Source organism: Puccinia triticina, chromosome 2A, assembly GCF_026914185.1.
Source record: "Puccinia triticina chromosome 2A, complete sequence".
Taxonomy (NCBI): domain Eukaryota; kingdom Fungi; phylum Basidiomycota; class Pucciniomycetes; order Pucciniales; family Pucciniaceae; genus Puccinia; species Puccinia triticina.
The window spans coordinates 8,515,156-8,528,081 of NC_070559.1; the positions used below are offsets into that span (position 1 = coordinate 8,515,156).

The following is a 12,926-nucleotide window of genomic DNA, read 5'->3' on the forward strand; positions in this document are numbered from 1 at the left end:
TGTTAGAACTTCAGACATAATTACATCATCTGAAATGGTTTGCATAGCAGCTGCCTTTTCTCGCAAAATCTTGATGAGTTCTTTTTGTGCCTCAAGAGCCTTGCCTTGTTTGTATTTTCTTTTTTTTGGCAGCTTTACGTACTTCAGGTCGCAAAGATCCAAGAGACGCAAATTCAATCTCATCTTCTTCGTGGTTGCCATCTCCTTTGCTGCTAGTAACCTCGGAGGCTGGAAGAGAACTTGGGGGTTGTTTTTCTTTCTTTGATTGCACAGTGAGTTTGTCCATTGTGTCTTGCCACTTCGGCAAATGATGAAGGATGAGCCAGAAGTGATCAAGGGTGAATGCAAAGCCCAAATCAGCTTTAAACATCTATTTAGCTTCAACGGCCTGAGATTGAAACAAACAAAAAAATTAGAAACAACATCATCAGAAAGGAAGACCAAAAAACCCAACTCACTATTTCATTGCGGGTCTTGCCACTTCCAAGTCGGCGTTCAACTTGCAAGAAAAATCCACAGTACTTGTTAACTCAATGGAGGATAAGACTCCATTGGCTTTTGAGGGCACCTTGGAGACGCAATGGAAACGGAGTGAAGTTCTTCTTGTTCTTGTGTTCCTTGACATGTTCTTGCATCATGTCAAGGAAACAGCGGTGGATTTGTTCCCAAAAGCCGGATGATTTCTGACCTGTTCTGATATCTGCATCTTTTCTTGTGTTGAGCCAGGAGATACATAGAATTTTATCTTCTTCCATTTGCCAATGTGGATTCTTGGTACGTTTCTCCTTCTATTTTTTTGTGTTGTTGTTCTCTCCTGTTGTTCCAGATTTAACAGCGGTCGTAGCAACTCTAGAAGTATCAGCAGTCGTAGGGGCTGTGGCAGTGGTATCTGGTGGAGCCATTGTAGCTGTCCTAGCAGGTGTAGCAGCTGATTTCTTGGACCTTGTTTTTTTTTTTTCACAGGTGCATTGGCTTTCTTTGGTTTGGTAGGTTGCTGTTCTTGAGGTGGTGGAGAGGGTGTTCTGGGAGAGAGTCTAGGAGCGAGATCTTGAAGATTTGGATCAATCATTCTCTTGACGCGGTGGCAAGGAGTGGTGGGTAGGTGATGTGTGGTGTATAGCAGCCCGTGTCCAGGGCGGCTATTGGATGGGGGTAGTAGCCGGCCGCGGTCAGGGATGGGATGGATTTGGATCAATCCAAGGTCGTATAGGGGGTCTGCTGGACCCCCAAAATGTTGAGTGACCTGCCATTTGATCTCAAAACTCGCGCAATCCAGGCTCTGCTGGAGATGCTCTTAGCCCGGATTAGGGCACTTAGTTCGACCCCGCACCCGCATCGGGTTGGATCAACCAGGGATCAACTTAACCCGGAGCTCCATTTGGAGCTAGCACTACAAACATTTATTATTTTGCCCAAAAAAAAAATAAAAGTCAACATGAAAAAAATAAAACCAAAATTTCACTCAGGGGAACAAACTGAGCATGCTGAGCCAAAGAGAAAAAATGTCACAAACTGAGCAAAAATCATTGGACAATGTTTTGGGATGGTTTTTTTTTCACGGGCCTGGCGGGCCTGGAGCGGGCCTTGGGCGGGCCTGAGACGGGCCTGCCCCAAAAGCACATTGGGTCAGTATGAAAGGTGTTTTGCCTTGCCCTGGGAGCTGCTGGGTCTTTTGATGGGCCCAAAATCTCAACATGGGCTTTTGGTGGTCTAGAAATATCAACCCGGGCCACTGAATAGCCCATGGGCCTTTGAATTCCCAAAAAGCCCACCATGATCCCCCACATAGCTATTGGGCTCTTGGTTGCCCATGAAGATCCCTATGGGCCAACAGATACTTCCATCATGGGATCCCATGGGCTTTTTGCCTCCTTTCTGGACCACAAAAAGCCCATGGGGAGTGTTTTGGACCACCAAAAGCCCATGAGGATATCTGTTGGCCCATGGAGATCTTCATGGGCCACCAAAATCCCATGAGGATATCTGTTGGCCCATGGAGATCTTCATGGGCTACCAAGAGCCCATTAGCTACGTGGGGGTTCATGGTGGGCTTTCTGGGAATTCAAAGGCCCGTGGGCTATTCAGTGGCCCAAGTTGATACTTCTAGACCACCAAAAGCCCATGTTGAGATTTTGGGCCCATCAAAAGCCCCAGAAGCTCCCAGGGCAAGGCAAAACTCCTTTAATACTGATCCAATGTGCTTTTGGGGTAGGCCCGTCTCAGGCCTGCTCAAGGCCCGCTCAAGCCCGCTCCAGGCCCGCCAGGCCCGTGAAAAAAAACCATCCCAAAACATTGTCCAATGATTTTTGCTCAGTTTGGGACATTTTATTTTTTTGGCTCAGCATGCTCAGTTTGTTCCCCTGAGTGAAATTCTGGTTTCATTTTTTTCATGTTGACTTTTATTTCTTTTTTGGGCAAAATAATAAATGTTTGTAGTGTAGTGGGGTCTAAATGTAGACCCCACTAATCCTGGGACTAATCCCAAAATGAATATGCATCATGCTTTTCAGTATGAACTTTATGTGTTTAGGTGCCAAACACATAACATATAGGCACCTGAAATCATCACCTCCAACAGCCTTGGACCCACTTATCCCCACCCATGTGGATTGCCAATTGGATTAGCTTGTTCCAATCCTAATCCAAGCTAGTTAGCCCAGGCTAATCTAGCCACGGATGCAAATGCTCTAAGGTCCCAGGGCCAGCGGTGGGTAGTTACGTTACGTTGCGTTATTTGCGCTTTTCTCGTAACGTAACTACATGCGTTATCCACTGCACCCCGTTACATTACGAGTAACAGGCCGTCTGCGTGGCATATGGATAGCGTAACAGGTCTTTTTCCAACGCTGTTATGCTACGTTATTGCTTGGATAACGCAATAACAAGCCCTCCAGGGCCATTTTGGCGCTGCAGTCAGCTCGTTATCTGCTGCGCTGCGGGCCTGGATAAGGTAACAAACAGAAATAAATTGTCCAAACAATGGCGCAATAACGTAGTGCACCACCGTTACAAGTAACTGTAACAATAACGGCTTAAGAACCGTTACATTACCGTTATTGGTAACGTAACTACCCAACGTTGCCAGGGCCAATGGGGCAGATGCGGCTAGCCGGTACCAGTTGCACCAGGATCAGCTAGATTTGAGAATCTGGTTGCTGCAAACCCGACTGCGGAGCGCAGCAGCTCTCTTTGTTTGAGCGCAATTTGCCTTGCTCTCCAGTTCCCTTACCACGCTTTTGCGCGGAGTGGCGCCTCTTGAGTTTATGTGTCTTGGACTAGACCCACCTCTCGCTCTGCTCCTGGTAAGCACCCATGAAATCCGAGCGACCCAGAATTCGGAGTACCATAGCGCTTATTTGACACCATTGTAATCTGCGGAAAACGGGCCATTTTCCTCAGTTTGGAAAAACGGCTCCCCCCTATTTTTATTGCCTTGGATTCTGTGTCTGTCTGCCCTGCTCCACCAACCACCCAGCACAATACGTAAATACATAAATATGTACATAAATACATACACACAACACTACTCACATCAACATCAGACGGCCTGGATGATGGGGTGGTTGATTGGTGCTCAGGGTAGTGATGGCTGGATAATCATGATGCTGTGGGACGCGTTTTAGCCAATTGAGGATTCTCAACTTGGATAAACCGGGTGGAAAAAAAACTTGGCAAACCGGTATTTTTGGGGGCTAGGAATCCAAGCTCCTAATCCACGGAAAGCTACACCATGGGTCAAAATTTTTGGGTGGCCGCCTCTCGGCTTGACCTGGCCTGCGCCACGGTGTGGTAACCCTGTCCCTGTTCATACTATCACCCTCATATCACCTAAACCCTTCATAAATTCCTCATTATTACTCCATATTCAGATTCTACACCCCATCTTACCCCTAGTCACCCACTCATTTCACCTAGGATTTCCAAATGGATCAGCAGTTATTGGCAGGTATTTTCTTCATACATATCCTTAGCATTATTACATACATCATTGATTAGTATCATAGCTACATAGGACTGCAGATCTTACATAACTTCATTACTCATTTTATCCTTCATGTGAATCAGCAGTACATTCCTTCATAGCTCTTGTAGTTATTATCAAATGCTCATCATTATTTCATCTTCTACATAGTTATCTTTCATGTACACTCCTTGGTCATGGCACCTTCATCATTACTGCTCATCTTCAGATATTGTTACTATGTGCTCATCATGTATCACCCCCCTGTAGTACTTCTCACATACATAAACACCCCTCTAGATGTTGTATCCCCATCATGCACTTTCAGCTTCTACACTTTGTATGCACCTTCCCCCACATACACTCAGTAGTACCTTTACACACCTCACTTAGATAAAATTTCACCCCTCAGAAATATATCCCCCAGCATATATCTCATTACACATCACAGAGTGACTCCCCAAGAGCTTCTGCTTTTCCCCTTCTCACTTCTTCTCTCTCACTCAGTAGGATTAATACACCTCAAACTCAATAGTGTTAAAGCCATCTAAGTCAAAGAGAATCATCAGCCACGCCCTTTTCTTTTTCTGAGTGTAACCCTCTCTCCATCAGCATTAGTCAAGAGGGCAGCCTCACCAGCACCTGTAGCTTCTTCTACATCATTAGTAGTGTAGTTGACTATTTCCCCTAACAGCTCTTTCCTGATCTTTTAATAGTTCCACAATGGTCAACCACCCATTGGGCATAGCCTGATTATTGTAATCCTGCCGGATCAGGTGGGCCGCAGTCAAAAACTGGCAGGACTCCGCCATTGGCCTGACCCCGGTCATGTGTCAGCCTGACGGCATCACTATAGACAAAGAAAAAAAAACTTTTCTGATGTTATAAACCTCTTCAAACATCAGGAAGAGACTACATATGTCATGAAAAAAAAAATCAAAAAAATCATTTATTAAAACTTGAGAAAAATTGACAAAAAAAAAAAATCATGTGGTTAATTGAATGAATTGCGTCAATATATATGCAAAATGGTAGAAAGGGGTATGGAGTGATTAGCCTATCACCACCCGCAAATGGGTGTGGTTTTCTCCGCAGCCATGCCCAGTGGTTTTCCCGCAGAACTTGCACAGCCTCCGGACCCCCTAGCTGCATATCATTCAGGGTGCTTATGGGGCGGACCGGTCATCAAGGCATACACCTCAATGACTGGAGCCAGCGGGTCATTGAGGTGTACAGGTGCCTTGATGACCGGAGCCAACCGGTCATCTAGACATACATCTCAATGACCGGCCAGCTGAATGGTCATTGAGGTTGTATAAAGGTACCTCAATGACCATCTGAACAGTCATTGAGGTATACATAAACCTTGATGACCGGCCAGCTGACTGGTCATTGAGGTAGAGCCAACCAATCATCAAGGCATAAACCTTGATGACCGGAGCCGGCCGGTCATCTGTATACCTGTAACCCCCCCTCCTTGGGGGTGTCACAAGAAGGATCACAGGTTCCCAAACGGACCCGCACTTAGTCCAGCCACTCCCCCACCCCTCCTAGCTCAGCAGAGACTGGTATGCCATCTCTCCTGAGCTAGTCCCCCCTGACTCCTTGCAATAACAGAATCAGAGGTTCTAGAAGTTGCTCTTGCCCTTGCGCCCCACCCCTTGTCCCTCAACCCTCGCCTAGTGAAGCGCTCCCTAGCAAGCGCTGTAAGACTCAAAAGTGGTAATGAAACCCTTTTGCCGAATGGTGAAGGGTATGATGGAGTTGAAAGCTCTGCCCTTCTGTTATCAGTCAACAAGACCCACCAAGCTCAGCTTGGCAAGTTTTATTAAGTGATAGGTCTGGTCTGTTCCAGATGAAATCTGTTTGACTGGCAACGTGTAAGTGTTTTAATTACTTTGTTATAAGGGTTGAATTGTTGTTATAAGGGTTGATTTATTGTTATAAGGGTTTTAGGATTTGAGTGTGGATGAGTGTTGGGTGACTTGTGAGTTCTGGGTGAGGGACTGGGGAGCAGACCACTGGGGGTGGAGAGAGCTCCTTTTATAGACAAAAGTGGAGCCCCAAAGGGGCTTGTGGGTTAGGGTTTCAGCTAATCTAGACAACAGGGTGAGGGATTTTAGCTGGTAGGAGTAGATACAAATGATGTCATAACCCCGTAGGGGTGCATGAATGGTGTCAGAATATACCACAGAACATTCTAAATATGCCAGGGGTGCATACATGATGTCAGAATATACAAAATAACATTCTAACGCATGCATGAGGTGACAGTAGACTGCATGAGCTTTCATACAGGGGGAATTAGTATACACAAAGTCTGAGGCTGCAGAAACAGTGTAAATGATGTCATACTATGTATATAAAGGAGTGTATGTAGTTAATATTTAATGAGCGTAGCCTGACGGGGAGATATATGTTTGTTTCCTATGATATGTATAAGTGTACTACTGTGAAACTTGGGTTGAAGCAGGTGACAGCTGGGTTACTGGGGCTGGCCGTGTGATAGGTGTCCATGAGGTGTAACTTCCACACTAGAGGGGGTCCAGGGGTGCTTCCAGTGGTGACTAGGGGTGAAATTGGCCGTAAAATCCATTTCTGGGGTCCATTTGATGGTATCTTGAGGCCTATTATGAGTAATTATGTGGCATAGAAAAAACTTTTTATTTTTCCACTTTTCCATCTACCACAGCGCTTACCCTTTTTTTTCTTGAATCTACCCCCATACTGGACTCAGAGAACAATTGGCCGTCGCAGCATTAAAGCGACCTTCTGACTTCCAAAGTCCTGACCTAGCCAGACCCCAGCCCAGCCCAGATTCCCCCAGAAAGTCCCACGCCTGAACCCTGCTTGCCCTAACCAATCCAAACAACACAACACATGTCCACACGGCAAACGGTGTCCTCAGATCAACTCCTGCCACCCATAGACACGGAAGCCGCAATCCGCGCAGCCAACAAAGCCAAACGGATTGCAAGACAAGCAGCCAAGGACCAAGCCCTTATTTCCGCAGCGCCTACCGGTCCCCTGATTCCCGGGTCATCACACAAAGACCCCTTGATACCCACCGGCACCCCAGGCATCAATATTGAGCCCCCAACAACTACCTCCTTCCCTGCCTCCCTTTCCTCCTGGCTAACCCTCCCGCCTGCCATCGGGTTCAAAAATACCACATCAACCTCCCTTTTCTCTAACGACACACCAGACCCCTCCTCTGTACATGCGTGGCCGGTCATCCCACCTACCTTGATTCGCCCCCCTCCCCCACCACCAGGCCTCTTCAACCCAGCAGCATCAACCCCACCAGTCCTGCCTCCAACTGACAAACAAGTCACCGTGACGCCAACCATGTACACACGACAACCCTCCCCCACCCCTGCCAGCTTGGCTGCCCCGGCTAACACGCAAAGCACTACCATCCCCACAATGGAACCCCCTAAGCCTGCCTCGACTCTGGACGGCCCAAGCATGCTCGCTAAAATGCACCAAATGAACTTGCAGATACAACAAGCTAGCCTCAAAGCACAACCTGCCGCAGACGCCAGAGCACGGGCGATTCAAAGTGCCGCAGATGGCCCAGACCAATTCTGAGAGATTTTCTCGCCTCAAGGAGGCCCTCATCCGGTCTTCCATCAGATCCCACAGCCCACCCCAAGCCCTGACCCAACTAACACTTTTGCACCTCTGATGGCCCAGTCTTCACTGGGCCATACCATGAAACTGAGCTGTTCCTCACTTGGATCACGGGTCTTGAAATCTTCTTTTCCACAAAAGCTGTGACAAAGGACAATGACAAGATTCAAATCACTGGGACCCTCATCAAAGAGACCAACCTCCTCTCATTTTACTCCAATGAGGTGTCCAAACACCTCAGCACGACCTGGACCTTCAAAACAGCCCTCTTCACCACCGCTCTCCCAATCTGCTGGCGCGCAAACCTACAAGGAAAGATTCAGAAACTCTGCATGGGCAACATCAAGTCCTTCAGTCAGTTTGATTCTTTCGCCCGTACGCTGCAGCAAATGATCAAATTTGACTCTGCCAAGCCGGCAGTCACTGACCTCCAACTGGCTGAGTGGATCACCCTAGGTTTACCGGACAACCTCCGGGGTGATGTTTACAGACTGCGCAAAAGGTTTGCTTTTGCTTACCTGGTTCTGCAGCTTTCCTATCTCCCGGGTCCTCTCTCAATTTATGAGATTGTTCCTGTTTGCCTAAGCTGGAATTCTCACAAAAAATAGGTGGTGCGCTAGCCAAAGGCGCCATCCTTTGTGCGCTCAGCAGGCGCCCCTAGGCCTTCCCCTTTTGGAAAGGTGGTGCCAAGAACACTAGTTTTCACCAACACAACCCCCTTGGCAGTGACTGTCACTTTATGCCATCTTCATGTGGCATCACTGCAGCCTTCTGACATCATTTATGTACCCCTGACATATTATGACATCATTTGTACCTACTGCCACCAGCTTAAATACCTCATATTCCTGTCTAGACTAGCTGAAAACCTAACCCAGTGGGCTGAAATCTCTCACATTTTTCTATAAAAGGAGCTCTCTCCTCCCCCAGTTGTCTTCTCTCCAGCTCAGTACTCACCAGTTATTTCAACCAAAGCAATGAAAAAGAAAGAAACAGACTTAAAGAAGAGTGTCAAGATGTGAGCAATGAGGACATGAGTTGAGGTGAAACAATAATGATTTGTTAGAGAACCAAGAGAAGAAAAAAAGAGACTTCTCAAACAATCATCAGGTTACAAATCAGGACTTCTGTGGACTAGGTTGCTGGTAACACAAGTTATGCAAGAAGAGAGAAATCAGCTACTATGCATAAGCAACACTCCTAACAGCAGTTACACTGGGGTATGCCACATGTCATGCTGGCATTTCTAGAGTTTTTCTTGTAGTTTCCAATCCTCAATATGAATATAGAAAGCTGAAGCCTCAGCTATCATGACCCTTGAGGGCTTCAGCAGAGGCTGGATAGTTTGTGTTCTGTGAAAGGGGCATAAAAAGCCACCAAAGCCCCAACATCTCAGGAAAAAATTATGAAATAAGTCATTCCATTTGATTGGCTCAGTTGGGCTAGGAATACTCATTTGGGAGTATGGAAGTAGCTTGGGATGGTTGTATTTTGGTGAAACCTTCCAATTTTTATGGTGATTTTCAATATAATGTGCATATTGTACTACCACTACCCGGGAGCAAACTAAACTTGAAAAGAGTGATAAGAAAAGAAAGTGGGATTCCACAATACTCTGTGTGCAAGGAAATTGAAGGAGATGAGCAAAGTAAAATAAGTAACACAAGGCTCTAGGAAGGTGATTGATGAATATTTATCCAAGATATTAACGATCTATTGACTTGTATTGCGCTGTGGGTGCCGCTGCCTTTGTTCATGGGTCAAAAAAATCATCTTGGAGATCCACCTAGATCGGAAGTTTTCCAACTTCTCTGCATGCCTTGACGGTTCCGTGTTTTTTGATAGCCTTGCGAATGGCTGTAGGAGTCCAAGCAAATTTTAACAATTGCTTTTATTCAAAACAGGATGGGTATGTGCAGCTTACCTGGAATTCGAGTATCGCATACAGGTAGGTTTATAATGCAGTCAGCGTTCCGGTCGGTGGGTACAGCCCTGTAATTGGGATTCACAATGACTGATTAGTTTCCGGAGCTTCAGGATAATTCAGGGATGCAAGCGACTGGATGGTCACGAACGTCTCATTATAGGGGTTGAACTCGGGCTTTCCATACTTCTTCTGACAGTTCCATGACTGAGTGGTCAGGTATTCTGCAGTGAATCCGTAGGATGAGTTGATCACAGAACCATGATACCATGTGTTAACGGAATGGTCATGTTTCTGTCGAATAACGTTCATCATTCTTTGGTTAACAGGCGAATAAAGTGAAGAATTTTAGCTTCAGTTCAACCAGGAGAAAGAATGCGACCGCCTACGTTTTATTAGGGTAACAGAACGAAATCGAATCCGGGTCGCTCCAAGCACCATTTGGTCCTTTCCCTTTGCATCCCTCCTGAAAGCAAGACGTCAGTAAGAAATGCCTGGAACGATGTGCAAATTTGTTCGTGGCAAAGTGAGGAAATTTACTCCTACGGTGACAAAACCTCCCTGAAAACGAAGCAAAGTCGGCAGTTTGAGCAATGGTGCAAAGTAGACGTAATGTGGGAAGTTTGACTCACGTAGTCCCGAATAATTGCATTCAAGATTCGGGCAGTGGCAGTGAACTTAATCTCCGACTCGACTTGCTGGAATTGACGAGCCTCAATGCGTCTGAAGTAGGTTCCATTTTTGAGCACTCCAGAAATACCCTGTGGAGTGCTAATTCCTGCGTTGATGATGTCTGTGGTTCGGTTGCTGAGGGTACCCTGTGCAAGACTTTGCCATTTCCCTAGGTACCAAGCAAATTCGGACCACTAAATATGAAGCGTCCCATTTATAAAAAGATCAATTTCTTGCTCGCGCGATCTGGCCACGTGAGTGGCAATGGTAATACTAACTCGTTGGAAAGGGTCTGGTTCATCTTTCTTGTCTTTGTCAAGCAGCATGATTCCTACGGCACCTTCGCCAGTAGCAATGATGGCATTGATACTGTACCAGATACCAATGGCGAGTAGAGTCCCGGGATATACCATTACGACAGAAGCAATCAGAGCGGCGATTCCGCCGGCAATTGAAAATATATCGTTCCACTTCCAGAGAGGACTACGCTTAGCAGGATGGTACAAATCCGTTACAAGGGCGGAGGTGATCGCTAGGTGGAGAGAATGTATGAGTTTTCGTAGACTATTTTTGGTAAGGACTTAATAATTATTCAAGCGGGGCAGAACTTCACATTGTGTCATAGATACTGCCATCCCTATGGCATTGTAAAGTGTATTTTGGACCAAATTCCAATTTTGTACCGCATAAAGCACTTCCCATTGGGGCCCTGGGATGGGATTGCATGGCTGAAGATAAATGGTGGTTAAGTTAGAAACGTGTGAGGCTGACTGATGACTACTCCACTAACCTGTTGTGCATCACACGTTTCTCCTATGCCACAAACCCAGTTTTGAACACTCACAGAAAGAGCGTAATCCTAGAATTACGGGATTCATTACGATTGAAGGTGGGCAGGCGATAATCAAAGCAGGATCTATTTTCGGTTTCAAATGGCAACTCACAGTCAGAGTGTAATTCTGTCCTCCCGGATAGTTGACGAGATATTGATCAAGGTTAAGGCGACTCCAAGTAGAAGCCTCCAAGGGAAGGATTGCACAAGGATCTGTCCAGTTGAGAGAGGCGGGTGCGGGGAGTGGAATTTGACCACTATTCATCAGAGAGACTGTGGTTATCGGCAAAGGTTCGGGGTTATTCGTGGAATTGGTGGAATTGGTAGAGGTGGTGGTGTTCGAAATAATGGGAGTGTTAGGAGTTGGTAGGCCTGGCGATGACTGTGCTGAGCCGATAGCACTGTTCGCCAGGGCGACTAGCAGGGGAATTCGAGCCATGCGATCGCGCATCACTTAATTAGTTATCTCACGTTGGTGAGACGGTGATGTTTAGGTGGGGTGGACGAGATGTCGATCTTATTATGTGAAGGAACGGAGGCGAATAACGAATGAATGAACAATAAAATATCAGCTTTCAGCTGTGGATTTGGTTTGAAGCTGCCAGAGTGCCGCAAGGGGGGAGACGGGCAAGGTCAGAGTGGTCTTTTTACTCAATCCCAAGTGAAGCGTGTGATGAGTTATCCTCATATACCAAATGAAACATATGGCTCCAAGACTTGTGTCAATGGACTCGCCCTGAATTCCGAACCCGAATATGACCCTCCGGCACGTTACAGGGTGTGCTCTGCATACTAGTTACGAAACACGAAGTCTGAAAAGCAAGAAGAAGTTGCGAATTCTCGGAGAGGCAAAGGAGGTTTCTCCTTGTCGAGGGCCGTTTCAGCGAGTGCCAAGCTGTGTACACATGATGTATGGTTCATCTAATAGGGGGGTTCACTATTGAATTTTACTAAACTTTGGAGGCAAATTTAAGGCCTTTATGAACAAAATTTTAAAATTTTTGAAAAATGCACAGTAGCAGGTGATACAGATTGCTTGATGCAACTTATCAATTTTTTTAAAAAATGTTCATAAACACCTTAAAATGTGTCCCAAAGTTTTGTAAATTTCAATTGTGAACCCCCCTAATGTTTTTGGCACCACATTGAATGCAGAAGCTCAGGCCACAGCCTTAAGTCATGAGATTGGCTACAGGGGTGGAAAATAAGTTCCAAAGAATGATTATGAAATAGAAAAAAGTAAAAAACAAAGGGAGTTGAAAAATCGACTCCCATAAATTAATTTATCAACTTCCAAAACGTGTTTACGTCGCGGTGACTGTCTCACAACGTCCACTCCGGTTCTGCGGGACCAAATTTTGACCCGCGCGGATTTTGGGAGTCGGAAAATTAATTCCGCTATCCAGAATGGGAGTCGGAATTTTAATTTCACAAAAAGGGAGTTGAAAAATCAACTCCCAAGAATTAATAAATCGACTCCCAAAAGTTGTTTACGTCACGCGGACCGTCTTGGGACGTCCCCCCTGGGTTGTTGGGACCTTGCGCGGCCCCGAAAGCATTTTGGGGGTTGATTAATTAATTCCCCTCTCAAGAATGGGAGTTGATACATTAATTTAACAAAAAATGACGGAATATACAAAAGAATTTATATCTTGTCACTGTTGTACCCAAACACCCTAAAACTTTTACAGCAATCTAAATACACTCTTTAGAGAATATTGTGAGCTTCACGGCATTAGTACTCCTCAGGGAGACCCTGTGTAGCCAGGGGGCGGATTTGGCGGATTTCCTACTGAGGCAAACCCCCAAAACCTTATCTACAGCGCTCCAGACAGCCCCAATTTTTCTCTGCTATAAGAATACACTCTCTAGAAAACATTATAAGCTCCAAGGAGGTATTACAC

The 12,926-nt window shown here is 46.0% G+C and overlaps 1 protein-coding gene across 1 annotated transcript; it reads right to left on the minus strand.

Moving 5' to 3' along the window:
• Positions 1-9,380: 9,380 nt before the first annotated feature.
• On the minus strand, positions 9,381-11,473 carry PtA15_2A900 (uncharacterized protein; the record flags this gene model as incomplete). Its single annotated transcript, XM_053166969.1, has 10 exons — positions 9,381-9,451; positions 9,519-9,586; positions 9,670-9,834; positions 9,908-9,984; positions 10,059-10,079; positions 10,151-10,384; positions 10,469-10,722; positions 10,804-10,918; positions 10,981-11,049; positions 11,135-11,473. The coding sequence occupies 10 exons, from the start codon at positions 11,471-11,473 to the stop codon at positions 9,381-9,383; spliced, it is 1,413 nt and encodes a 470-aa protein (XP_053018138.1).
• Positions 11,474-12,926: the final 1,453 nt, after the last annotated feature.